The following is a 27,773-nucleotide window of genomic DNA, read 5'->3' on the forward strand; positions in this document are numbered from 1 at the left end:
TTTTCAGACACTTCAAGTGGGACTAGGTTTAATCTAGAAAAATGAATCCACTTATCTATGTCTGCCACCTTAATGCAGTTGGTGTCACAGGATCACTGAAAATGAGCCCTTCTATATTGGCGTTTACTGGTCTGCTGGTACTCCCTGTCTCCAAGATTTCATAAGCACTTGATCTCCAGGGAAGACTCCAGGTGGTGCCTCTGGGCCAGGAGCTTGCAGGACTGTTCTCATACATTTGCACAGTCTATGGCACTTAGCCCAGATTGGTGAGATAGTTACTGTGACACTCATAGCCTCTGGGCTAAAATCACATCAGAGGCTAGAAATGACCTTCCATGTAAGGTCTCAAAAGGGCTCAAACTCAGCCCAGTTTGTCCATGTTACAGCCCTCATGAGTGCTATTGATAGCACTAAGTGCCAGAAGTGAGAGAGCTCTTGGCAAAGTTTTGCCAGAGTTGGCTTTAGGGTCTGGTTGGTTCTCTCTACCTATCCAGAAGATCAGTGCTACCAAGAGGAATGGAGGTAGTATTTAATTCCTAAAGCCTGTGCCACACCCTGAATTATTTGAGAGGTAAAGGCAGGTCCATTGTCACTCTGGAGAGACTGTGATAGTCCAAACCTGGGGATGATTTCTTTACCAAGCACATAGACGACCTCAGTAGCCTTTTTGAATGGGTAGGAAAGGCTTGAATCCAGCCTATAAAGGTGTCAGTTAGGATCAACATTTGTTTCAATCCTCTACATGTGCACATATGGGAGAAGTCTATTTCTCAGTGTTCTCCAGGGTATGTGCTCTCCTCCACACAGGTTCTAATGAAGGAGGTGGTTTGTCTTGCCCAGGTTGTTGTAGCCATAGACCTTGTAAGCTTTGCAGACCTGTGGAATGGCTGCCACTATTAGTCCCGGGCAAACTCAAGAGGCCATTTCCAATATAGCATCTCTTCCTATATAGAAAGACTCAAGAAACGTTTTTATAGTCTTCCACTGTCCCTTGAGGGAAGACTAGTTTGTTTTTAACTTCCACCAATATCTCTTTTAATTTTCCCTTGTCCGGAAGCCCTTTTATCTTCCTGAGAAGTATAGACTGGTAGAATGGTTCCTCAAGAACTGGAAATAGGGTCTGAATCTTAGAGGGCTGTACAGCTGCCCTTTCTGCCTCCCTATCAGCCTTTTTTTTACCAAGGAGACTTCAAACATGTCTCTTTAGTGCCCTTCATAGAGTTCCAAAGTTCAGACAGTTCAGCTCTCATTATACCACCCCTCCTACTCAAACATCTTCAGGCTTCTAACTGGAAAACAATTAGAAAACAAACAAAATACAGCTATTTCATTGGATTGTGAAGGTCTACAGTCTCACTATTCCAGAAAGGAAAATGACTTTCACCTTGTTGGCCTCATTCTTCTCCACAGAAGACTTTGAGAAATGATATTCTCTTTTTCAGCTGAGGAACTAAGGCTCAGAAAGTGAAGTGTCTTCCCCAAGAGCCCACTGCTACGAACCACAGAGCCCAGTCCTCACATAACACTAGAAACACAGGGACTGCTGGATTTCTGCCTCCGCACTCCAGCACACTTCCCACTCACTAGCACGTCCTGGGAATGGGAGCACTCTTCTCAGGCTGCTTCACTAAGAAGTCTACCTTTGCTACAACTGACTTAGAATAAACCCATCTCATCCTTCTTCAGCAGGCCAGGTGTGCTGACTTCTCTGTCTTCACTGGATTCTAGGATATGTCAGGTTAGAAACACTGTTTATTTTATGGTGGTTGTATCCTGATGTCTCCTCTAAGGTAGATGCTCACTCAGTTCATAGGTTGAAGATGTGAATACACTTTTAAGGGAACTTCAATCCTGGAGTGTATTGAATTTGACTTGATTGAGAGAAGGGAAATAATTCAGAAATACATCCCTCAGAGCCAAGGTGCAGCCACTGCTCACACACACCCAGAATCCCTTCATGAGAAGTCCTTTTGGTATACTCACCCTGCATCCCTGGACATGTACACCAGTGCATATTCAACTGAGACTATCTTACTGTTTTTTAGTATGTGAAGAAATATGGTAACCTTATTGGTATGGACTTTGCCGGCATCCCTGTAGTACTCGTAACTGGACTGCCCTTAATCAGAGAAGTCCTTACCCACACGGGCCAGAACTTTATGAACCGCCCCCTGACCCCTATTCGAGAACGTGCATTTGGTAAAAATGGTAAGTTTCTTGACCATAGTAAGCATGTTTGAAATGCGCATGGTAGAGTACAAGTGCATCTGTGACTATAATTTTCTTAAACTGCTTCAAGCCAGCAACATTATGAAGTTTTGTCCATCGGAGGAAACCGAGTGCTTGCATTTCCTTCCTGGAGCACCTCCTCAGAGCGCTTGAGAGCAGCAGCCTTGATGGGGATCTGGAAGAGCCCACACATCCTCCAGGACTCCTCTGCATGCGGGGATGATAAAGTGACCACCTCAGCGTTCCCATCAGAGGAGGAGGCAATGCGCTTCCCCACTCTAACCTCTTCCCTTAGGAAAATGGGTGTGATTCTGCTTCATTCTGCTCCTGCCTCTGCTTGCCTCCAGTTTTTTATGCTCTATTTTTAAGGCCATAGCAGACAGTGTATCTAATACTTTCATGCATATTAGAACAGGTTGGCATGGATAATTAAGATCATCATTAAGTAAATTTAAACATTTGAACTTGGGAGTCAAACCTCAGTTTATTAAACCACCAGAGCATCCTTTACAGATGCTTCAAATTTCCCTTTGAAATAGTCCATGCATTCTACATGCCTTTACTGCCATGGGAACCAGTGGTACAAATAAACAGTAGAAGAATGAGAAGGACAGTTAGTGTACATGCCCTTTGTAACTGTCATTCTATTGAGAGAGAAGCACAGCACCCATGAACTCCAATAATAAAAGACGGGTAAGTCCAAGAGACACTTACTGGAAGTTCAAATGTAGTCTTGGAGTTTAGGGAAAGTTGATATGAGGAAAGACAATTTATTTAATAAATTGAAAAACAGCACTCAGTCAAGGTAAGTGTAATAAGAAGAGTCCCTACCATGAGAATAAGGTCAAAGAACCTGAGGAAATAAAAGTATCCAGTGATGCAAGCTCAGTGTTGTAAAGATAATTAAACGGAGTTAAAACTACCTAACTAGGAATAGCCCTTGCAAGTTTTTGTAAAGAACATTGGTTTTTATGCTAAGGACAGTGTTTTAAGCTCTTGAATGTTTTTAAATGGAGAAAAAATCATGCAAAGTACATTATTAAGACTCACTATGATAGTATGACAAGAGTACAGTATCTCAAGAGAACTTTGTAGATTTTAGTTTAGAGAAAATGACAGCTTAGATGAGGAAGGAAGGAAGAAATGACAGTATGTTAGGAAAGGATGGTAATGGTGACATGCATGGATTCCAGGTCATGATTAGCTAAACCTAATAACACACAATGACTGCGCTGTAGGACAACAAGGGTTGAGATGTTTCTCACACAGGTACCTGATGGAAAGAGGAACACTTAGGAGAAGAAGGTATTTGGGTAGGTTTGGCTTTTTGGGGGGTACATGGTTAAAGTTAAGAACTTAAGGATGGATGTGCCAAGTTTACAGTGCTTTAAATTGGTAAAGGCAAGTGTCAAGCATTCATTGCGTAATGAATATAGAGTTCTGGGATGGTAACAGATGGTTTCCAGCACTAGTTATTGTTTAAAATTATAGGACTTGATAAGATTTTGGGTGGAAATGTAGGGTGAGAAGAAAGGAGGCTGGAGACCTAATCATGAAGAGTTCATAGAAGAAAATAAACCACAAAATGAGGTGACAAATTGCTCACAGAGATTTGGGAAATATATGTCTGTGTGCTACACTGACCTCTACTGGAAAAGAGTCATTCAAACAAGAAGTGTGAAACTGGGCATGGTGGCTCACACCTGTAATCCCAGCACTCAGGAGGCTGAGGCAGGACGATTGCTGTGAGTTCAAGGCCAGCCTGAGCTAGAAAGTGAATTCAAGAGCAACCTGTACTACATAACATGACCTTGTCTCAAAACGACAAAAAAAACCCTGAAGCCAAAGCAGAACACGAAGTGTGTAGAGCTGAGGAAAGAACACATGAGATGAATTTGGAGATTTCACGGGATTCGCAGCAAACAGGACCATTTTAATGTGATAGTGAAGGTCCAAAACAGGCACATAAAGAAATTGAAGGGTGCTCTAGAAAGAAAGACATATAAAGAGCACCTGGCATTGCCTGTATCATGGAACAAATGTTTTATGGAACACAGTAAGGTGTTCTGCACTTTGCCTGTGCTGTTCTTTCTGGTGAGACATTCATTCCTTCTGCTTTCTTGAATAATTCTTCATCGTTTCAGGCCCAGCTCAGATAGGACTTCTCCTGTAAAGCCTTTTTGTGCCTTCTATGTCTGTGGGCTTTGGCTTCACCTTGTCTTCATTACAGATCTTTAGCTTCACACTAATATTTAACTGAACTTATCTGACTTCTAACCAAAGCATGGGGTTCCAATACAGGCAGACTAGAATTTGAACATCTGCTTATGAACTGTGTTACCTTGCAATGTGCACTTTATCCTCAATTCCTAGTTCCTTAGATTTCTCTTCAGTGAAATAGGCCGGAGTTGATGCTATGTAAAACTATGTTGTGTAGTTTCTGTGAGCACCAAATTACAAAATACATAAAAATACTCAAGTGCGAGCAGCTAGTAAATGTTAGTACATGTCAGAATTATGTGCATTGCTCTGGGAGAATGTCTCTGCATAAATTTCAAGTGTGTTAATGTCCCTTCTCCTTTTTATATGATGCACATGTGTGTACAGTTAGCAGGAATTATCATGATAGTATCAGAATACCATAATGCTGGCTTTCGTTTCCCCAGGACTGATCCTGTCCAGTGGCCAAATATGGAAGGAACAAAGAAGGTTTGCCCTAACCACACTAAGGAACTTTGGCTTAGGAAAGAAGAGCTGAGAGGAACGCATCCAGGAGGAAGCCCACCACCTTGCTGAGGTCATAGCAGAGGAGAATGGTGAGCATTTCAGAGTTCAGGTTTGGGGCGTTCACACCATCCATTCATGGAACAGATCCTTACTGAGAGCCTAGATCCAACCTCAATGCCCAGCACTGTGTTAGGCCCTGGGATGGAATAGTGACCACCTTCCAATGACAATGTCTTTAAAGAGGACACAGTTATACATGCAGGAAGCATGTTACTAAATTTAAACAGTGATCATAAATGTAATTACCATGACAGTCAACAAGACCTTACTGTATCTTAGATGCTGTGGCTAGAGCTTCAAATATGGTTCTCTAGTAGGTCTCTAGAACCGAATTTCTGTAGAACATAGAGACAAATCAGTGGTTTTTGAAGGACCCATCTCTTCCTTCCTCCACCTCCAGGACAGCCTTTCAACCCTCACTTCAAGATCAACAATGCAGTTTCCAATATAATTTGCTCTATCATCTTTGGGGAGCGCTTTGACTACGAAGACGGTCAGTTTCAGGAGCTGCTGAGCTTATTGGATGAGGTTACTCTTTTGGAAGCATCTCCTCTGTGCCAAGTAAGCGCTTGTCCTCCTGCACCTTGTGTGGGATTATAGGGTTGATGTCAGGCTCAAACGGGTTCTTCCTTTCGGTTTTCTTGCTGTTTTAATGAAAAGTACAACAATTTATTATTGAATTTAACAAAAACTACTTAAAATGGATCTGTTAGGTTGAGTCATTCTTTTCTTTTTTTTTGTACTGGAATTGGTCATTGAACCCAGGGTCTCAGGCTCAGTAGGCAAGCATTTAACCACTAAGCTACACTCCCCAGCACAATGCTAATATTTTTCCCTTTCTTTCTTTCTTTCTCTTTCTTTCTTTCTTTCTTTCTTTCTTTCTTTCTTTCTTTCTTTCTTTCATTCTATGTTCTTTCTTTCTTTCTTCTTTCTTTCATTCTATCTTCTTCTTTCTTTCATTCTTTGTTTTGCTTGCTTGCTTGCTTGCTTTCATTCCTTCTTTTCTTTCTGTTTTTTTTTTTTTTTCAGACAGGATTTTGCTATGTCATCTGGGCTGACCTTGAACTCAATATGTAGCTCTGGCTGACCTTGAAGTTGCAATGATTGTGTTGCCTCAGCCTCCTGAGTGCTGGGTTTACAAGTATGACCACCATGTCTAACTAGCATTTTTAATTATTAAAGACTTACTATATATAAAAATATTTATATCATTCACATAAATTACAGAATTTTACATGACCTGCATCTATATTGGTCTTTTTAACTGAACAACAATATTGTTCTTGCCTTTGAGTCTCTCTGTTCTCCACGTTCTACCCTATGTACTCCTATCTTTTGTCCCTCGGGGGCATTTTTCTGCATGCAGTTTCACATTCAGCAGGTTTTCTGAGATTCATCTGAATCTTTTTTTTACACAAACTAACATTCTGTTGTATGAATACACTTCAGTGATTAATCAGTGTTTTACTGCTGGCCTTTCAGTTGTTTCCAGGTATTGAATGCTATGAATAAATTGGTATTAGCATTGCTGTGCAGGTGTTCACACAGACACGTCCTACTTTTCTTGCATATATATGTAGGCATAAAAGAAAGGTAAATATTTCAGAACTACTTGTACTGGTTCCTGACCAGTGTCTCTTTCTGGAGCTTGAAGCATTACCGAAAACTGATTGCTGGATTAGGATGACTCCTGGTAAATAGAAAGGGTACAATAAATGTGAACCATTTTAATTACTTTCAAAGTTGCTTTGTGTCCTTTATCCTCACTCCTAGTCATGGAAGTCCCAAGTCCAGCAGTTCCATTTGCTTTCCTCCTATTAAGAGAGAGCTAGAACATCAGGAGGGTTTAATGGTTGCCTAGGGAAAAGGAAATTCTTGGGAGGGAAATAAACAGGGTGATAGGGTAGGGCTAATAAACATTTCTTGGAGTCTGCAAGTATACCAGACATTTTGATGGGCAATTCAGCACACTTTATCTCTGGTAATTTTCACAACAATCCCATAAAAATGAAACAAAGCAACATGTATGCAAGCTGATATCTGAATGTGGAAGCAAATGAGACAACAGTCTACACTTGCTGTGTTATGTACCGTATGTATCTCCTGTCATGCAGTCTGCAGAGTCACCCTAGGACCTCATCAGGAGGTGCGCCCTTTAATTAGAAGCTAGTTGAAGGATCAAAAAGTAAATTATTATATGATTATAACTATTATCAAAGTATTATAACTAGAAAGTAGCAGAGTACTCACAGCGATATCTGTCTCATTTGGAGTCCAGACATACGTATTTCATTCTTCTATTCACTTCTCACTTATGTTCCTCTCACCAGCAGTTTATTTCTGTATAAAATACCAAGTCTTACCCAAATGGAGATTTCAGCATACTAGTCAAGACCACCATATACAATCCATTGCATGGGCATGGAATCACAATTAGTGATACCTCCATGAAGGACAATAAATCAGAAAAATCACAGAAAACAAGTGGCCGATCTGTAGGGACCAGTGCTATAGTGCTTATAGGCCAAAGGAGTGACTTTGGTCTTTAGTATAAGGAAAAGCAATTGGACAATTGATAACTAAGGAAGAAAACCATGTGGTCAGAATGTTTAAGGATCCCTCTGGCAGCTGCATAGAACAGTAGGCTGGGAATCGGTTAAGAGAGGAATCAGGAAATATTAAAGCAATGTCAACATCCAAGTACCCCTACCTGGAACAAGCTAGTACTTTGCAGTAGTGTGGCAAGCACGTGCAGGGCAGTGAGAAGTGGTCTGAAGCTCAGTATATGTTGGATGGAGAATTGAAATTCCTTCAACAGAGATGAGAGAGAAAAGAGGCGTTCAAGGTGACACTAAAGTGTAAGTGCGAGCTAATTAAAGAGATGGAAGAAGGTGATCATGAAAAGTTCAAAAATAGCACTTTTTCTCCACAATTATTTTGTTTCTCTCAATTAGCTCTACAATGTCTGTCCGGGGATAATGAAGTTCCTTCCTGGACCTCATCAAACTCTCTTCAGAGACTGGGACAAACTAAAAGTATTTGTTTCTCATGTGATTGAAAATCACAAGAGAGACTGGAATCCTGATGTGATGAGAGACTTTATTGATGCATACCTCAAAGAAATGGCACAGGTGAAAAAAACAAAGTTGTTTCCTGTGTTTTGTTTTCAGAGAACACATGGCTGTTTGTTAGTTTCATAGTGCAGCTATGACAAGTACGTGCAAACTCTGGATTAAAATAGCACAGTACTCTGTTACAGTTCTAGATGACAGAAATCCAAGATCAGATTCATTGAGGGGCAAGTGAAGGCATTGCCAGGCCAGCCTATTCTGGAGGTTTGAAGAATCCACCTCCATGACTCTTTTAAAACCTTCCTGAGGCCAACTGCATTCCTTGTGCTGTGGCACCTTCCTCAATCTTCAGTACCATCGGAGAATGTAGCATCCTCTCTCCTCTCTCATCTTGACTTTCATCTGTACATCTCTCTCTGAGTCTGACAATCTTGCCTCCCTCCTATAAGGATTATTCAGGATAATCTTTCTATCTGAAATTCTTAAATTAACCACATCTGCAAAGTCCCTTTGGCATATAAATTAACACACCAAAGACTGAGATAAGGACGACCTTGTAGATCACTATTTAGCCTGTCATGGGGAGTAAAAATAGAGGCAGTATTTCATTTATTAATTTATTTTTTATATTTTTCTTTTTGCTTTGGTACTAGGGACTGAACTCAGGCCCTTGTGCTTGCCAGGCAGGTGCTTGTGCCAGTGAGCTGTATCCCCAGCCCGAGACATGATTCTATATGTGTAAGTTATTATTAACTCAGGAGTGCTGGAACAATCAGAAATAAAAATAAATGTCTAATGACATTTGGCTTGCAGCCTTGGGAATGTCCAAATATACTACCTTCTCATTCCTTACTGCAGTGGTGGCAAACATGCTGTGATTGCTGCAGCAGCTGTTACCATTGAAAGTGCTGAAAGGTTTACCCTCACTGCAATTCTCTTCCCCTATTTATACCTGAAGGAGTGGTACACAAAGAGGAAAACAGCAATTGAGCTTCAGATGTTCATTTTCTTATTACTTGGGAGCTGCCTCACCCCATATCATGCATTTTCAAACATTACAGGTGAGAAGCACTAAAAAGCCAAACCGAATACATGGCCTAGCACACAGTGTCCTGTGGCTAGTAAATATCAATGAATCAATGTCATAAACATTGAATTATCAGAGGATGGACTTCTCCCAGAGTGGCTAAAATGTGAACTTGTTTGCATTTACCCTCTTACTCCACTTAAATGGCATAATATTTAATATTTTTTCCTTCTTAGAGGAGGAGCCTTTGCCTACCATGTGGTACACAACTGTGGGAACATCAATACTAAGAAGAATTTTGAAAAATTGAATCCCTTCCAAAAAGGGGAAAAGGTGATAGGTCCCACATTCTAGTTGTGTTTACATTTATCTGATCTCTTGTATCCACTAATGTTTGTTTCCTAAAATTAGATATAGTGGTGTTTCCTGTGTACATGAATAATTGTTATCTCTGTGTGAAAGGAAAAGTCTGAAAGACATCTTCCTATGGCTTCTGACCTTTCACCACATTCTCTTAGCCTCATAACAATCCCAATACCCCTAGTTAACTGGCCTGGCTTATTTTATGTTTATAGAATAGACTATTCCAGATCAAGAGGCCCTCAGTTTAAGAAGTGTAGGGAATCTTGCACAAATGTGAAATGGTCCAGTGACCATGGACTACATGACCTGATCCTTGATTTTTTTTTTGTATCAGGAATCCAACCTAGGACTTTGCACTTGCCAGGCAGGCATGATCCTTGATTTTTAGACTACGAGATTATTTTGGTTAAATGTGTTTCTTTTACATGACATACCATTGGATATTGATTCTCGATTCATCCTGCCAATCTTTGTCTTTTGTTTGGAAATCAAGACCATTCACATTAAAAGTTATAATTGAAAGGTACTGGCTTATTTTGTCTTGCATTATTTTCCTACTGTTATCCCCTTTATCCTGCTTAACTGCTAACCACCCTTCCCCCACACACTGTATTCATTCCATTAGACTTTTTGGCATTGTTGGTTTGTCTCTTACAAGGATTTCCTTGAAAATTTTTTGAAGAAGTTATTGGTGGGCATGAATCTTTCAGGTGGTCTTTGTCAAGAAAACAGCTTATTTCCCCATCAGTTCTGGAATAGTTTTTGCAGGATTGTCTTGGTTACTTTTTTCTCATTGCTCAGACAAGTTAACTGACACCAAAATTAAGGAAAGAAAGGCTTATCTAGCTGACAGTTTGTGGAGGTTTCAGTCCATAGGTGGTTGGATCCAAGGCAAGGTAGCTCATGGCAGAAGGCAACTGTTCATGGCTGTGGCAAATAGCAAAAGCAGCAAGAACAAAGAGGAACAGTGGCGGCTGCAAGCAGCCACTTTCCCTCCCTTACACTATATGCAAACTACCTGCACTAGGGAAGATGTGGCACTCACACCCATAATTCCAACATTGGACCATGAATCAATTATTAACTCTAGAATCCTGCCCCATGACTGCATGAGGCTTTAGGGGAACATCCAGATGCAAACCATAACAAGGATCTATCAGCCTGGTCTGGAAGTTGTTTGCTTTTACATCTTGTAACACTCTGGTCTTTAGGTTGTGTATTGAAAAGTCTACAGTAATTTTAATGGGTTTATCCTTATGAGTGGTTTGTTGCTTTTCTGCTCTTGTGTTGGACTTCCAGGATTTTGACTGTGACATGTCTCAGAGAGATGATTTTTTTTGATCATGCCTATTTGAAGTTCTATATGCCTTTCTTCTCTGTATATTCAATTTCTTTTCTCTTATGTGTGACATTTTCTGCTATTATTTAAGTAAACACATATTTATGATGTTTGTGGTTTTTGCTGATTTTTTGCTAATTATAATTAAACTTAGATTACTATTCTTTGCATCATGTAGGAGCTTTAGATCCTTTTCTAATGTTCAATTACTGTTTTAAGATATCTGTCATTAATTAATCACCCATAACAGCCCTATCTTCTAGTTCTCACACTGTCTTCACATAGGTCAACTCTACTGCCCATACTTACAATAAAATTTTTAATCTCCTAATTTCTATTTGCAAGCTTTTTATGGATTCTAATAATTTTCTATGTTGGTCATTCATGTTTTGCATCATTTTATTTAGCTTGCTAGCTCTCTATTCGTGTCTTTTGTAGACATGCCAATCATCTTGTTTATGTGGCCCATTATCTATTTACTCACGTCTTTTGTGATCTTGCTAAATGCTTTATGGATCTATTTTACTATCTCCTCTGTTATCTTTTTTGAATAATTCAAGTGTACAGCTTTTGTTTTTCTCCCCTTTGATGCCCCATGGATCAGTTTTAGGGGAGTTGAGGGTTTTGGGAGGAATTTTGTTGCCTTGTCTTCTGTTTCTATTTTTTGTTTGTTTTTTATATTGAAGCTTGTGGGGTGATTATAGCAGTGAGCATTCTTGCTCTTGTGAAAACCTCTTTAGTTAATGTCTACTCTTCAGTGGTTCCTTCTTAGTGTTACTATTGGCCTTTGCCTCTGTCCCAGGATCCAATCACCTCCATTCATCTTGGAATAAAGAATGAAGCATATTTAGTCTAGTACCCAGGTCTTCTAATGGGCCACAGTATTGTTAATGATGAGTTCTAGGCATTCCAGATATTAGTATCCTGAGAACAGCATCAACTACATCATGTTATCTATAGTATTAAAGCCAGGAACAGTAACAGCATTAAAGACAAACCCTAAGGACCATTAATGTACTGTCTTTAACCCTAGAAAAGAGAACTATAATGTGAACACTAAGACAAACTAAATATTAACCTACAGTTGATTCACATTAAATATCTCTTGGATATCTACTAAATTTTCCTTCTTCTCACAACAGAACAGTATTCAAAAATAGTAGCATAAATTTCACTAGCTATCTAGAGATTCATAAAGCTTAATTGTTATACTACAAAAGGAGAATGTCTTAGTTTCATTTCTCATGACTGAGACAACATATCCAATATCCATAAGTTAAGCAAGGAAATGTTTATTTAGCTTACAGTTTGTAGAGGCTTCAGTCCATAATCAACTGGCTTCAAGGAAGGATGGCTTTGCAGAAGAGAATAATTCATGGCAAGCAGAAAGTAGCAAAACAAGCAAGGAATGACCACAGCTCTTTCTGTCTCTTTTATCTTATCCAGGTTGCTTAGGGCAGGTAGCACTCACACTCTTAATACTAGTGCCTTGGATCCTAGCAGTGCACCATGACTCAACCCGAGTGTCATACCCTCTAGATTCAGCCACCTCTAAAAATCCCTGCCTATAACTTCAGAGGGCTTTGAGGGGACGTCTAGACACAAACCACAACATAGAGGGTGTACAGAGCTGGAGAATGAAAAAGAGTAATATTTTAAAAGTTAATGTGATCTGAGATAAAGGAGAGAAAAGAGAGATAGGGCATCCTATTGAGGAGTAAAAGGAAATTCATAGTGTTAGAAAGCAGTCATAGGAAAGAATGAACAAGAAGAAAAATAAAATAACAATTTTAAAAACCAGAGTGAAAAAATCAGGAAATGAAAGATAGAGAAAAAAAGTTGGGAGAGGAAAAGAGAGAAAGAGAGAAAAAAACTAAAGAGAAAAAGGTTTTTAGCAAAAGTCCCCCCAAAAAACAAACAGAGAATAATTAAAGATAGAAAAAAATTTAAATGATTAAGTTGAAGAACAAATTCTACTATGTTTCTAAATGAGTGGTTCCTTTCCAAGACCTGCAGTATTAGAATCCAGCCAGTCAGGATTTTCTCCACCTAATTTTAGACCTATGGGTTTTTGAGGTGCCTTCTGTGCAAAAGTCCCTCTGTCTGTTCTCCCCAGACTTTGGTTGCCATTCAAACCAAGGTGTGTCCTTGCTTACACTGGTAGGTGCAAAAAGTTATCATTCCTCTGGTCTCTGTTAGAAGTAGGCTGAGGGGCTGGGGTTCAAGTGGACTTTTGGTCTTGTTGCTCCCTTCTCCCTTTGGGCATTGTCTTCATCCTGGATCAGATTGATCAGTTAGTCCAGTCTTCTGCTGCCCCAGCTAGAAGTTGGTGGATGCTATGGGTGGATTGCCTGTGGTCTGTTTGCTGACGTAGGCAAGACCTATGCACAGGTCTGTGTGGTCTCAGTTGACTTTTTTTCACACACTGAATCCTGGAGAATTTATTTTAACTTCCTGCAGTAAGGGCAGCTGGACACTAATGGTATTGCTGCTTCTTGAGAAAGTTGAAAGCATTATAGCTTCTCTTCGCTGTTTCCTTCAAACTTTTTGCTGTGTGATGGCAAACACAGATTCTCTGAATGAATTTTTAATAAAAACTGTCCTTTCTAGCACCCAGACAGGAGCACTTCAAGTTTTGATGAAGAAAACCTCATCTGCAGCACCCTGGACCTCTTTATTGCTGGGACCGAAACGACATCCACGACACTGCGCTGGGGTCTGCTTTACATGGTCCTCTACCCGGAAGTCCAAGGTAAGCACACAGTACGTGCTCCTGATCAGAGCAAATGGCGCTCCTGGAATGTAGAATGTAGGATAACATGGAAGCATGGAAAGATAGGGAGCACAGTCAAAAGGTGACATAGGCACATGCCTCAAGTCTGCCCTCAGGATTTTAACAAGTGGGGCATGGTGGCACACACCTGTAATCCCAGCACTCCACAGGCTGAGGCAGGAGGATCATTGTGAGCTCGAGACCAGCCTGGGCTACCAAGTGAGCTCAAGGCCAGCCTGAACTGCAGAGGAAGACCCTGTGTCAAAAAGACAAAAAAAAAAAAAAAAAATCAGCATTGTGACTGGTCCAGGTAGTACAAATGCTGCAGTGAGTTCCTGCCCGGCATGATTTTTGAGTCCAGGGGAAACAGTGAAGTACACTGACATTGTGCTAAATTCCAGGGAAGACTCAGTCTCAGATAAAAATATGTTCATAGCCTTCCTTTCCCTTTACTGGTTGCTGTCCCTTCAAATCCTTAGTGTGGAATGCGGTGACCTCTAATGTGTCCCCTTTCTGCCTGCACAGCCTCATCCCCATTGTGGTGATGGGGGCTTCCCTAAGTGCATTTCATTCTCTTGTCACTCCTCTTATTCACGCCCTCAGCCTGACATCTGCTCTTCCCTGTACCATGAAGGTACTTCCCCAGTGTTTTCACAGAATAAAATTATTGATCTCAATATCCTCCACTATTCTATGACATTACTGGCTTAGAAATTATTAGCATTTTCCTATTCCAGAAATTACTTAATGCAACTAAACTGATGTGCTTATCACACTATTCTTATAACTCTCCTGCACACTGTCATCTCTTCACGGACAGTGGCTGTTACCATCATTTATGTTCACACAGTTTTCAACAGTTTGAGCAGGTGTTGGATGGAAACTGTAGTTTTTCAAATTGTGGAGGCATAAAACAAGTTTTGGGGACCAACACTAACTTTTTCCCTAAGATAAACAGAATAGATGGGATTGGAGTGCTTCCCATGCATGCTGATAAATTTCTTTATATTAACTCTTTCATATATTCATTTAAATTTATGCTTTATATGTATATTTATGTAAATGCATCTTGAATCATGATGGAAAGTTAAGATGTTGCATTAGGGTTCTCAAGAGGAACAAAATCAATAGAAAATATATGTATAATTATACAAGGGGATTTATTAGCTGAGCTTACAGGATCAGATGCACAAGAATTCACAGAGACCATGAGTAGGCTGGAAAATCACAGGGTCCGGTATCTGTTTGACTGGAGAAGATGGAAGCCTCACAACAAGAGGGATCAAGGATGCAAAACCAGTGAAAAAGCAAAGTCCTAGAATCCTGCTGTAGAGTCACCACTGTAAGTCTGCATTGGAAGGCTGAAGAAATTGGAGACTCATGTCCAAAGGCAATAACAAAGACTTGAACTCTTCCAAAATGGGGACACTTTCTTCTTCTTTTCCTTTTTCCATTCTATCCAGGGTGGGTTGTCCTCCCTCTGTTTGCTAGCCTATATGTCAATCATACATAGGAACATTTAGAAGTGTGTTTTATTAACCTGCTAAGTGGTTCTTACTAAAGTCAAGTTGATATATCACAATTAACGACCACAGATGTAAATTGGGCTTCAGGAATAGAGGATACAAAATAAGAGCCACTTAAATTATAGAAGCTTACCCTTATGTTCATGGCAGCTCAGTTTTCGATTAGGAAGAGGTGAAAGTAACCCATGTGCTCATCAACAGTGAATGAGTAAACACAATGTGAAATATACATGGAATGCAGTAGTATTCAACCTTAAAAAGGAATGAAATTCTAAGGTATACTATAGCAAGAGCATTGTTATTAAACTAGTTGCAATAGTATAATGCTGCATGATTACACTTATATGAGTCATTTAGAGTTGTCAAATTTGTAGTGACAATGGTGGTAGTCATATGTTGGGAAAGGAGGCAATGAGGTTTCTATTAATGAATATAGTTTCAGTTTTGCAAGATGAAAAAATTTAGAGATTAATTGCACAGCAAGTGAATATATTTAAAATGAATTAATTATAAGTTAAAATTATTTCAGTGATGCATTTTATATTGTATATATTTTCTCTAATTAAAAATATGGTTCCCCAATTTAATTTAGTTAAAAGTGGACTGTAAAGAAATGTTGAGTGTTTCTTTCAGATAAAGGAACTGTAAGCTTTGTAAAGCCCTTTGGATTCCTCGTAGCTTTCTTTGTTTTTTTCTCCCTTATTTTCTAAATTAATTAAGTTTACTGGTACATTTTAGGTATACTGAATGACCACATTCATTGTAGGGAAATTGTACTTATACATAACATAATTTGATTATTTATTTCTTATTCTGCTGTGCTCCCTTCAACCCCTCTCCCCCTCCTTTTATATAAAATCTTTGTTTCCACTTTTCCCTTCTTTTCTCATTTTTCTTTTCCCTTCCTTTCTTTCCCCTTTCCCCTCCCTAGTTACCCTTCTGGTTTGAAATTTTTCTCCCATTTCACAATATCTATTATGCATTTTGATCTTTATTTACACTTTTGAGTCATCACACCACAGAAACAGTGCAGTATTTACATATGTGTTTCTGATTTATTTCACTTAAGAATACTGTCTCAAAGTGTATCCATTTACCTAGAAATATCTCAAGCTTATTCTTCTTTATGGAAGACCAGTAGTCCATTATATTTAAAACACACATCTTTTTTATCCATACAGCAGTTAATAGGCATTTGGGTTGTTTCCAAGATTTAGCTATTAAATTAAATCTTTTGTATAATTCAACAGTAAATGCTTCAGGGCCTAGGCTTTTCATTGTTTGGTAGGTTTTTAATTACAGCTTCAGTTATTGACAGATATTGGTGTATTTCAGTTCTTTATACCTTTTTACTTAACTTTGGTAATTTCCAATGTATCTATGAATCTGTCCATTTATTCTGTATTTTTCATCTTATTAGAATACAGGTTCTTGAAGTAAGTATTGATGATGTTCTGGATTTTTGTAGGAGCTATCCTGATTTTATCATTTTCATTCCTAATTGCATGGACTCGAGTCTTTTCTTTCTTTTTCTTTTGATAAGTTTGGCTATGAGTTTCTCTATTTTATTTAATCTTTCAAATAACCACCTCTTCAATTCATTGATTGTGATATTTTCTTAGTCTCTAATGTGTTAATTTATGCTATGATCTTTATAATTTCCATCTTCATATGACCTTTGGGCTTGACTTGCTCTTCTTTTTCTAGTGGTGCAACATTAGGTTGTTTGAGATTGTTTATTTTCATGATATAGGTAATCAGCACTATAAATTTTCCTCTTAGGACTGCTTTCATTGTGTCCCATAAGTTCTATAATGTTGTACTGGCATTACTAATTGTAGGAACTAATTTCTTCCTTAATTTTGTATATGATTCCTTGGTTATTCAGGAGGGTTTCGTTTAATTTCTATGTGTTTGTGAAGTTCTTGTGGTTTCTTTTGCCACTGATTTCCAACCTACTCACAGTATGGTCTGATGCATGGAATAATTTCAATTCCTTAGCATTACCTAAGCATGTTCTATATGTTAGTAAGTGGTCTATTTTGGATAAGTCCAGTGTGCAACTGAGAAGAATGTGGATTCTGATGTTGTGAAGTGGGCAATCTGTAGACATCTCCTAATCCATTTGCTCAAAAGTTTTGTGCAGTTCTAATATTTCATGGCTGATATTTTGCCTGGTTGATCTATTTGTCACAATGGGGTTTTGAGATCTCCACATAGGATTGTATTAGTGCTTATTTGATTTTTATGTATGTTAATACTTGTTTTATGTAGCTGTATGCACTGGTATTTTTGCACATTTTTTTTATGATTGTTATCTCTTCCTTTTGGATTGTTATCTTTACAAGGATGTAGTGACTTCTTTGTCTCTCTTAATCAGTCTTGGCTTGAAATCCACTTTGTTTGCAAATAGAATAGCTTTATCTTGGTGCCTGTCACATACAGTATTGTTTTCCATCCTTTAACTCTCAGTCTAGAAATTTCTTTTTGAGTTAAATGTATTTTTTATATGCAGTATATTGTTAGATCTTCCTTCTTGATCCATTCTACCAGTCTGTTTCTTTTGATTGGTGAATTGAGACCATTATCACTGAATGGTTACAACTGGTATGTACTGACTTATCTCTGTCACATTATTTTCCTTTTCTTGGCCCCCTTTTTTCTACTCTGTTTAATTGCTTGCCTTGGCTGATGGATTCATTCTTTTGGAGTTCATGGAATTGTAATCCTTGCTATCTCTTTGTAGAATGTCCTTCAGAGCACTTTGGAGTGCTGATTTGGTGTTCATGAATTTTCTTGGTGTTCTTCATCATGAGCATGTCTTATTTATCCATCAGTTTGAAAGATAGTTTTGCAGGGTACATCAATCTGGGTTGAAGTTTGTTTTGTTCTTTTAGCGCTTGAAATACTTAACTTCAAGGTCTATTTGACTTGAGGGTGTATGTTAGAAGACTGCTGTGGTTCTGATAGGCTTTTCTTTATTTTATTTTTTCCTTATTCTACAGAAAGTAGTAAAAAAAGAACAATAGCAAAATGCCAACATCACAGACATAAAAAAAACAAAGCAAGAACATTAAAAATGATACAGGATTTCAAAACAAAATGATAGGAATTATCAGTGCCTGTTATACTACATATTGTTATCTTCAAGTAAGTTGCTCAGATTACCAGATGTAAGAATGGAAAATTGTTCAAGCCATTAAAGAGAATAAAATAATAATTATTACATAAAACATTAGGGACAATACAGATTTTTACTAGACAAGATGATAGGAATTCACCAGTGGTTGTTCTGTTGCATACTGTTGTCTTCAAATCAGTGGCTCAGATTACCAGATATAAGCACTGAAAATTAGTCAAAACATAAAAAGTTTTAAGCATTAACTGTTCCTTTCAACAAACCACCAGATATCACAGTACAGTTATCCCGGATATATTGCTTTCCTTCTTTCTTTCTGGTGGGTTTTTCTTTCAGGTGATTTATTTTCTCTAACGCCTTTTACTATTCTGTTCCTTTGTTGAATTTCTGGGATCTTAACTGTTATATGACTTGGTGTAGATATTTTTTGATCACGGCTAAGTGAATTTCTATATGCCTCATGTATTTTTATTCCTGTTTGGGAAGTTTTCTGCCATGACTTCTGCAAACATGATTTTTATGTCATTTGTGCTATCTCTTGCTTTTTCACTGACTGTGATCATTTGTTATGCTTTTCTTCTTTGCATAATCTAGCTTCTGCTGAATCGAATGTTCATGATCCCTTGCTATTTTCAAGAAGTCTTGCCAGGCATGGTGGTGCAACCCTTAATCCCAGCACTTGGGAGGCTAAAGTAGGTGGAGCCTATGAATTTGAGGCCAACCTGGGATACAAATTGAGTTCAAGGCCATCCTGAACTACATGGTGAAACCATATCTCAAAAAAGACAAATGAAAAGAAAAAAAAAAGAGAAATCTTTCTTTCCATGATCACAAATCACAATCTTGTGTTCTATACCTGAAATTCTGCCCTCACATTGACTGATTTTGCTGCATATATTTTCAATGGAATTTTTAATCTCCTTGAATATCTGTTTGAATCTGTTTTATAGGTTCCATTTCTTTCATGGTTAAATAATCATGGTTTCCATCATTTTCCTTAGCTTCACTATTTTTTTAATCTGTATCTGCTTTAAAGTCACTTAGCAATCTTTCATTATAGTCACAATCTTTGTAGTTTTCTGAGATATTGTTTCTGATTTAATTTTTTTCTAGATTTTGTTTTTGTTCATCTGCTTTGTTACTTCCACTGTTACCACTTCAGAATGTCGAGGTGCATGGATTTTAGATTTTTTTCACCTTATTGCCCACTGGATTTGCCTTTGGTGAGCTGGAAGTCAGGGTTTGCATCTTGTTTAATTGTCGTCTCATTTTCTGTGTTTTAGTTTGACTCTTGGAGTGATGCTTGTAAATTACTATGGTGAGTTGCTTTATTGCTAGTATTTAGAACCCTTAGGAAATGCCTACTTCTCAGAAGTGTCTTCCAGGTGTAGCTGGTTTTGGTTTTTGAGTCTGTTTCAAGATCTTACCTCTTCAATTTATCGTTGATGATAAGTTGCTTCCTACTTGGCCCAGACCCTGGTTGTTTAACACTGGCCCACAGTATTATGAATGACCCTTACAAAATCTCAGTCTTGGTACATCAGGAAGAATAACTGATTAGAACAGTCTTGTTAGTCAGTGTTACAATCAACAATAACAATAGCATCAAACAGCTTGGAGAATGAGAAACTACATTAAGTATTAAACTGCCACCTTTAACCATATGAACTAGACTTGTGGTTAAATAACAAAATCTAAACAAAATCTAACAAAATCTAAACCAGAAAACTGTATACATCAAAGATGTGCTCAATAAGGTGATTTTACCCTCAGGGGTGAAAAGTAAAAGGGTTTGGGGGAAAGATAACAAAATAGAAGAAAAAGAGATTAGAAGCAAGGCTGGAGGACAAAGGAAGATCATGGAAACTTTGGGAAACTGATGCAGAAGACAGAAGGGAGAGAGAGAAGGAAGAAATAAAACAAAAACAAAACACAAAAACTAGAAAAGGCATGTTCACACTCATATACAAATAAGAACAAACGATCAAGAAGCAAAACTAAAAAAACAAGCAAGAATATCCACTTTGAGGCATGCCTCTGCTGTAGACAATGTGGATAGACAGAGTCCAGATCTAAGTTGATTTATCCAAGCAAGTCAGGTGTAGCTTTATGGCAGAGTAATGGATAATCCCTGCAAGCCTGCACCATAGTTCCACTGAAATTCAGTCTTATTTCTTGCTTTGATGTTGGAACCAGATTTGTTCAGCTTTAACAGTCTATGTGCATGCTGCCCGCTTGAACTCATCTCCTTGACCTCCTGCTGATTTGAACCTGGCAGCCTCACCCTCTCCCTGGGAGCTACTAGATGGAGCCTGCAGCTATTCTGAGTTCTGAGCTCCATTAGAATCTCTCCAAGCTGGCTACTGGCCAATCACCCTCTCCTGGGGGACATCTGAACCCAAATAGCTCACAAGATACTGCATTCCACTGTGTCCATTATTCCATTTCACTAGTGTATTTCTCTGTACAGGCCTCTGGGGTCACCAGTTGTCACCAAGAACCTGCAAGTTTGAATTTCCCCTCCCACACATTGAGTCCAGGTTTGGAGAGAAAACAGTGGCTCTCATCTCCTTTTGCTTTGTTGAAGTTTCCTTCTTTGCTCTCCATGGGCTTTAATTCTCATTTCACATCCTCTCTGTATCCTAGGGATCCACTTCTCTCTTTTTCTTCTTCATGTCGCTATATTCCAGTGTCTGGACACCAAATCCCAGAGGCTCTTTCTGTGCTACTCAGCACTCTACCATCTTCCTGGAAGTTCCAAACATCTTTTTAAATGTCACCCTGTTGTGTCTAGAATGAGATCTTTCTTCTCTGTAATACACTCACCAGGAAGACTGCCTTCCCACATTGAGATGTGAAAGAGGACAGTGCAATGAATATCATTCGCTGAAGGGCTTGTTCCAAGGACTGAACATCTCTCCTACTTCACCAGAACTTAGTGACATGGTCACATTTTGTCAAAAGGGAATATGGGAAATGTAATTTTCAACTAGATAACCAGATATTCATGTGAAATCCCTATTACTGCATAAAGAGAAGAGAACATATTGGGTGGTAGGTAGCAATTTCTATCATTGTTAATAGTCAGGGTTTACCAGGGATAAGATTTGATACAAGACACATTATTCATAGAATTATTTACTAATATTCACCCAAAGAGTCAAATGCAAAAGAGTATGGGAGATCTATCCATACACTAGAGACCCAAAGAATCTAGCTGAGGGCCTGGATCTCACAGCAATGTCCTGAACAAGTTAGCTGAAGACTAGAGCCCATGGCAATGTCCTCTATGAGTCCTGCAGGAGGCCCAGTACAATGTCTCATGCAAGGCTAGATCAAGGATCTGCACTGGGAAGGCCCAAAGGTCAGTGGTAGAAGCCAGAAAGTTTGCACCAGTGGAATGAAGGATCTGTGCCAGCAGGCTGAGGGATCAGCACTGGAGCCAGGAAATGGTGCTGAAAGTAAGGACCATATCTCCCACAAAGAGAACTGTAGTGATCCTCAGCAACAGTAAGAACCTGAGCCCCTCTAGTGATGAGAACAGCCAAGATCATATCAAGAAAACCAGTATGACAAGCTTCTCCAGAAGAGTCAATAGCACATCATCTTCCCCTCTAGGTCTCCTTTTATGTTTTGGGGCAACAATCCACAGTGGGGCCTTCCACACCCCGAACTACACTGATTCAGTTCAACCTGGTGTTACAAGTTGACCAGTAGTTAATCCACCACAGTGTTTTTTTGGATTCTCACCTAAATCAATTCAAGTAAATCTCAAAGAATCCCTCAAATGAATGAGACAAGAAAATTGAGACTGAAAGACTTTCAGTAGTTTGCTGCAATTATGTTGTAGACCAGGAATTTACTGTTCACCTTCGACTTATATATCTCCTTGAGAAGTTATGAGTCTACAGAGCTTCTGTGTCTGATGGTTTGTGTCCTCCCATGAAATGCAGGTGTTGAAATCTATTTAAAAATGTGATAGTATTGGGAAGTGGGGACCTTTAGTGTGATTAACTCCCATGATTAGGAGTAGTTCTCTAAAAAAAAAGAGGTTTCAGAGCCAAGCATTGCTCCTTGCCACATGACAGCAGGCAGCAAAAAGCTAAAATCCATGAATGAGAATATGGTCCTACGAGGCACTAAGCTTGCTGGGGAACTGATATTGGATTTCCAGGTTACAGAACTGAGAAACAGCATGCTGTGGTTTGTAATCCAGACACTTTATGGAACTTTAGTATAGCAGCCTCAATAAGAATTGACCCCACTATGAATTTAGCTGTGCTGATCCAGTTCCATAGGCCACCCAGGCTTAAGGAAATTTCGAGCATTAGCAATTTTCTAAATAAGCCCTGAAAAGGATAAGATCCATTTTGTTGACTTGCAGACTGACAGTAGTTACAAGTAAGCTCTCAGAGACGATTCCCATGTCTATATAAGAAATCATAATATTTTAAGAAACAATTGAACCCCTGTCTCTTTCAGAAAAAGTACATGCTGAGATTGACAGAGTTATTGGTCAGGGGCAGCAGCCAAGCTTGGCCAACAGAGAGTCCATGCCCTATACCAATGCTGTCATCCATGAGGTGCAAAGAATGGGCAACATCGTTCCTCTGAATGTTCCCAGGGAAATGGCTGTTGATACCACTTTTGGGGGATACCACCTGCCAAAGGTAAGTAGGCACTCTCAGCCTTTCTCCTGAAGCCCCTCTTTGAGGTCACCCTAGGAAACTGTGCAGTGTGTTCCAGTCCTAAGGAATCACTTACATGAGCAGAGTGATGTATCACATCTGCTTGTCTTAATACCTCACTTCCACAATTTAAGGAAGAAAGGGTTATTTTGGCACAGAATTTGTAGAGGTTTCAATCCAGGGTAGGTGTCTCCAAGGCAGGGTGGTGTGACAGGTCCATAGTAGAGGAGAAGCAGCTCATGGCATTGTGGGAAGCAGAAAGAAATCAAAGGAGAGAGGGAGGCATACCCTACCAGGTCACACTCCCAGTGACCCACTCCCCTGCCCAGTCTTCTGTAACATGTCAGACATAGTTTGGAAAATTCTTTCATAAAATCGTATAGTTATAGAATGTGAAATGTGAAAGGACATTTGAGACACTCAGATCTCAACTCACGCTAACACTTCTGGTTCTAACATAATTTCCCGACCAGCATTACTTCAACTTACAGCCCAGTGGTGGGGAATTTTGTCTAAGAAAGGAAGCCAGTTGCAGGTCTGCAGTATTAATTATTTTAAAAGGAGAGAAAGGCAAAACACTTCATAAGGAATAATTATGTGTATTATACTACTAGCCTGTTCCAAAATATCTTAGTTCTCATAGTAACTTTTATTTCCATCTTATAGATTCAGCTGAGGCTCAGGAAAAATAGTTTTGCAGAACTCTCAGCTATAAAATGACAAAAGTTGGGATCCAGAACCAGTTCTATGCTAATCATTTTTACTACACAATGCTGCTTCTCAGGACTTACTTTTATGTGACTGTAAAATAATCTTCCTCAGTTTTTCTCCATTGGCCCCTGTTAATTTCCTGTGTTCACAAACAGAATTCTCATCTCATGCTGCCTACTTTTAAGTTCTCCACAGTCAGCTCGTCTGTGTCCCTGGTGTCTTCTATCCACAAAGCACATTTCGGATGTCTTCTTTTGTTCTCTGGCCACCTTCCTAAGCCTGTGTGGGTCCTAGTTTGTCTGTCTCTCTGAATGGGATTTACTCAGGGACAATCTCCAGTGGTATAACCAGACTGCTTTCCTACTCTACACTTCTAGGTAGTGCCACTGCAGAACCAGGAAGTGCTTCCTTTTTAACTGAGCATCTCCTGGGTGGTGGCTGAAGTCTGAAGATGCCAGGCACTGTTTGTATTTTTCTAACCATTTATAAACCTCCACAGCACCAGGACATCTCACTAGATTGCTTTTACTACTAATTTTTAGCATTGGGTTTAATAACCATCCTGCATGCTAAGAAATCTAATTGCACCTAGGTCAGGATCCATGGCTTTGACATCAGACAGGCCTCGTTCAAGAAATGGCTGTATGTTTGCCTAGTCTGTAACTCTGGGTACACTGTAATTTTCACGGCTTCAGTTTCTTCACCTGTCGAATGCATTTAAACTCACCTACTTACCCCCACAGTGTCTGACCAGAGGTTAAATGTGATCTTACATGCAGATCACATGCCTCAACATTACTTATTAGTAACTCAATAAGTGTGCATTAAGTTTGTAAAACATTTGGATCGGAAAAACAACCCTGAGCAAAATAAAGATGCAAATACCTTAGAAATCATGATTGCCCAAAAGAAAACTCTCACTTGTTCTATAAAGATGCTCTCAGCATCTTCCAGCTAGAGTGACAAATAGCAACCAGATGACATGATGAGGAGAGGCTTTAGAAGAGAGTGACTTTGGATCCACCAATTAAAGAGTGGCTAGAAGTTAGTTTATGGAAAGGAAAGCAGAAGAACCTTTTCCACAAGATATATATTATGTGAACATGGTCTGTTAGAACAACTGGAGGCAGGCCACGTTAGGGGGAGCGCCAGTATTATGGCTTATATCTAAATGCTTTCCAAAAGCCTCGTGCAGACACAGCTTGGTTTTTTGGAGGTCTGTGATGCTGGGATTAAGGGTTCCCCACCCATGAGTGTGAGTGCTACCCACCCTAAGGGCCAGCAGCTGGGATAGAATATCAGGGACAGAAAGAGGGATGCTGGCATTGCTTGCTGCTGATTCTCTTCTCATGCCTCCTGCCCACTCTGCGATGTCCCTCTGCCATGCCACCCTGCCTTTGACCCAGTTGATTATGGACTAAAATCTCTACACATTGAACTACAATAAACCTTTCCTTCTCTAACATAGGGTGTAGGTGTTTTATCTCAGCAAGAAAAACAGTAACCAATACCCCAGGCAACACAGGAGGGGGCCCCTGTGAGTCTGATGGATGGTCTGTGATCTGAGAGTGTCAGGAAGCTATTCAAGAGTATCAAGTTTGAGGGTGAATGTATGTGCAATGAGACATCATTAAGTCATGTTACAGCACACTCAGCTCCCAGAACATGGAGTAGATTGAAAGGGGTGGCAGCCGCATGCTAGGAGACATTCCAAAAGTCTAGGTGGACAAGGCAGCAGCCTCAAAGAGGACCGTGTTGTGGACAGGGAATGGAGGTGACAGAATTAACAGATTTGTAAATTGACCGGCCTCACTGGTGGTCAGAAGAAGCAGCGTGAGGGAAAGGTTCGCTCTCTTGCCTCCAGGATTTCTTGCATGTATGTGGAGGTGCAGAGGTTTCTCCTCCTGCAACCTGTTAGTGTTACTAACCCTGTTGTGAGTAGGGAGAGCAGTTGATACTGGAGGGAAGTGAACGGAGAAGTGAAAGAGAAGCTGGTGTCTTCTCCCTCTGTAGATTTGCTGTGGTGATCGCATGCTTGAGGAACCACATGATTTGGTTACAGGAGGGACTGACTAGCTGTCACATTGCTCTCTCCTCAATACCTACATGGCCCTTCCTAAACCTACACTAACGTGTCTGTAGTTCAAATCCACTCTACACCCAAAGTAGCATAACTTCCCTGTAACGTTCCTGACAAGCAATATCAATTTGTCCTTCTGAGTGGTTCTATAAATATATATAACCCCAGAGATTCTATAAACCCAGAGGTTCTATAAATATATATAACCCCAGAGATTGAGCTCAAGTGAGCCTGGACCTGCCAGCATAAAGGAGCTAAGGCTATCAGCTTGAGAGCCAAAGACCCTGTCCCTCTGCATGAGTGTGTTGCATGGGTGAAGCCTTGCCTGAATTTCTCCTGCTTTTTCTAGGGGACCATAGTTCTGACCAATTTGACTGCACTGCACAGGGACCCCACGGAGTGGGCCACTCCAGACACATTCAACCCAGAGCATTTTCTGGAGAACGGACAGTTTAAGAAAAGAGAATCCTTTCTACCTTTCTCAGTGGGTAAGTTGTGATGAAAAGGACTGACACTACAAGAGTTCCTCCCGCATGTCTTCCTCCTCTTCTCTGTATCCTTTGCTTTGAAGAAGATTCTTCCAGGTGGCCCTGTCCTGCATGACTCCAAGTTGCTGCTGGCTACAGCCCAGCAGTCCCTGGGTCCTGCATTGTTTTACATCATCCCTACAACTCAGTCACTCCCTTTCCTCTGATAGAGTTTTCATCTTTCCTTAGATCTGTTTTCCACAATAGTAAGAGCAGAGGACAGAAGCTCAAGCCCTGACTCAACCACAAAGAGGTTGGACATCTGCCATCTTCATAGAGTGTTTAACTGTCACAAATTCTTCTAAAGTTCACAAATTCAGCTCACACAAAAGTAAAGATGATATTTAAATATTGAGATTGGGATGTACCAGAAAGAGGGGCTACCTACTCACCTTCTGGGCACTAGACAGTAGCTTTAAATACCACCTGTTTAAATAGATGGGGCTATGCCCTATGAGAAATTCTTGAAGACTTCTTTTGCCTCTATAAATTTTAATGCCTTTTAAAATTGAAGTTAGTAAATATATATTTGGTGGAATTTCAACAGTAGGGAGGCAGATTCAGTGAAATCTTTTTCATTTTCAAGCCACATCGAAATGGCTTTTAAACTCCTCAGTTTGTAAAAGCAATAGCAAATTATTTTATTACATTTCAACCATTTAGTTGTAAATGCTGCAAAGATTTTTAAAATAATATCCCAAATTCTTTAATTCCATATTTGCTGAATCTATATTATGTGTAGTTTAGCCCTGAGGATGTGAAGATGAATTAAATAGAAAAGGAAAATGAGGGGCTGGGGATTTAGCTCAGTGGCAAAAGCGCCTGCCTAGCAAGCGCAAGGTCGTGAGTTCAGTTCCCGGTACCAGAGAAAAACCAAAAAAAAGAAAAGGAAAATGAATGAAATAGAAAGCAAAAGAAAGTTTCTCTCATACAACATATGGCTTAGTGCAGTGAGGTGAAGCTTTTAGAGATTAATGCCCCAGCTGCAGTCCAAAGCTATTTAGTTGTTAAAAAGTGCCAATATTATAATTAATCCTGACTACTGATATTTTTGTTTAGGAAAAACCACCCATACATTAACATCTTCTCTCAAAAGAAAAGCAAGTACTATGCATGCTATAGATTGGCCACCACTGCCCTGGTGTAACCTTACAAGGTTCAAACTACCATCATCACTTTGGAGCTAAGGAAAGTGAGGCATAACCAAATCTGGAAATTATAGTAATATTTCTGTGGAGGAGACAGTAGCCAGTGTCAACAGATTTATCAAAAACGAAAGTTTGTGTGCTCCTAACACTATTTTCTGAAAATAACAAAGTGCCCTCCACAAAGTATACTGTGGCAGGCATGGAATTTGCTTATTAATTAACTTACAGTAAAATACAGATTGACTTTCTGAAACAGCATCATTTTGCTGCTGTTAACACTAGGACTCAGCCCCAGCCCCCCGCGCCTTGCGCCCAGGCAGCCAGTTCTCCGGGAGCGGCAGGGCTCCTGGGTCCGAGAGTGGGCC

The 27,773-nt window shown here is 39.6% G+C and overlaps 1 protein-coding gene across 1 annotated transcript in view; it reads left to right on the forward strand.

The window, feature by feature from the left end:
• The window catches only part of LOC102005343 (cytochrome P450 2J2-like), a 62,621-nt gene that overhangs the window by 16,141 nt on the left and 18,707 nt on the right, over positions 1 to 27,773 (forward strand). Inside the window, 7 exon segments of the mRNA XM_013520668.1 lie at positions 2,026 to 2,208; positions 4,896 to 5,045; positions 5,417 to 5,577; positions 7,971 to 8,147; positions 13,427 to 13,568; positions 22,737 to 22,924; positions 26,083 to 26,221. Coding sequence (XP_013376122.1) covers positions 2,026 to 2,208; positions 4,896 to 5,045; positions 5,417 to 5,577; positions 7,971 to 8,147; positions 13,427 to 13,568; positions 22,737 to 22,924; positions 26,083 to 26,221 — 1,140 coding nt within the window.

Source organism: Chinchilla lanigera, unplaced genomic scaffold (assembly GCF_000276665.1).
Source record: "Chinchilla lanigera isolate Chin_1 unplaced genomic scaffold, ChiLan1.0 scaffold00056, whole genome shotgun sequence".
Lineage (NCBI taxonomy): Eukaryota > Metazoa > Chordata > Mammalia > Rodentia > Chinchillidae > Chinchilla > Chinchilla lanigera.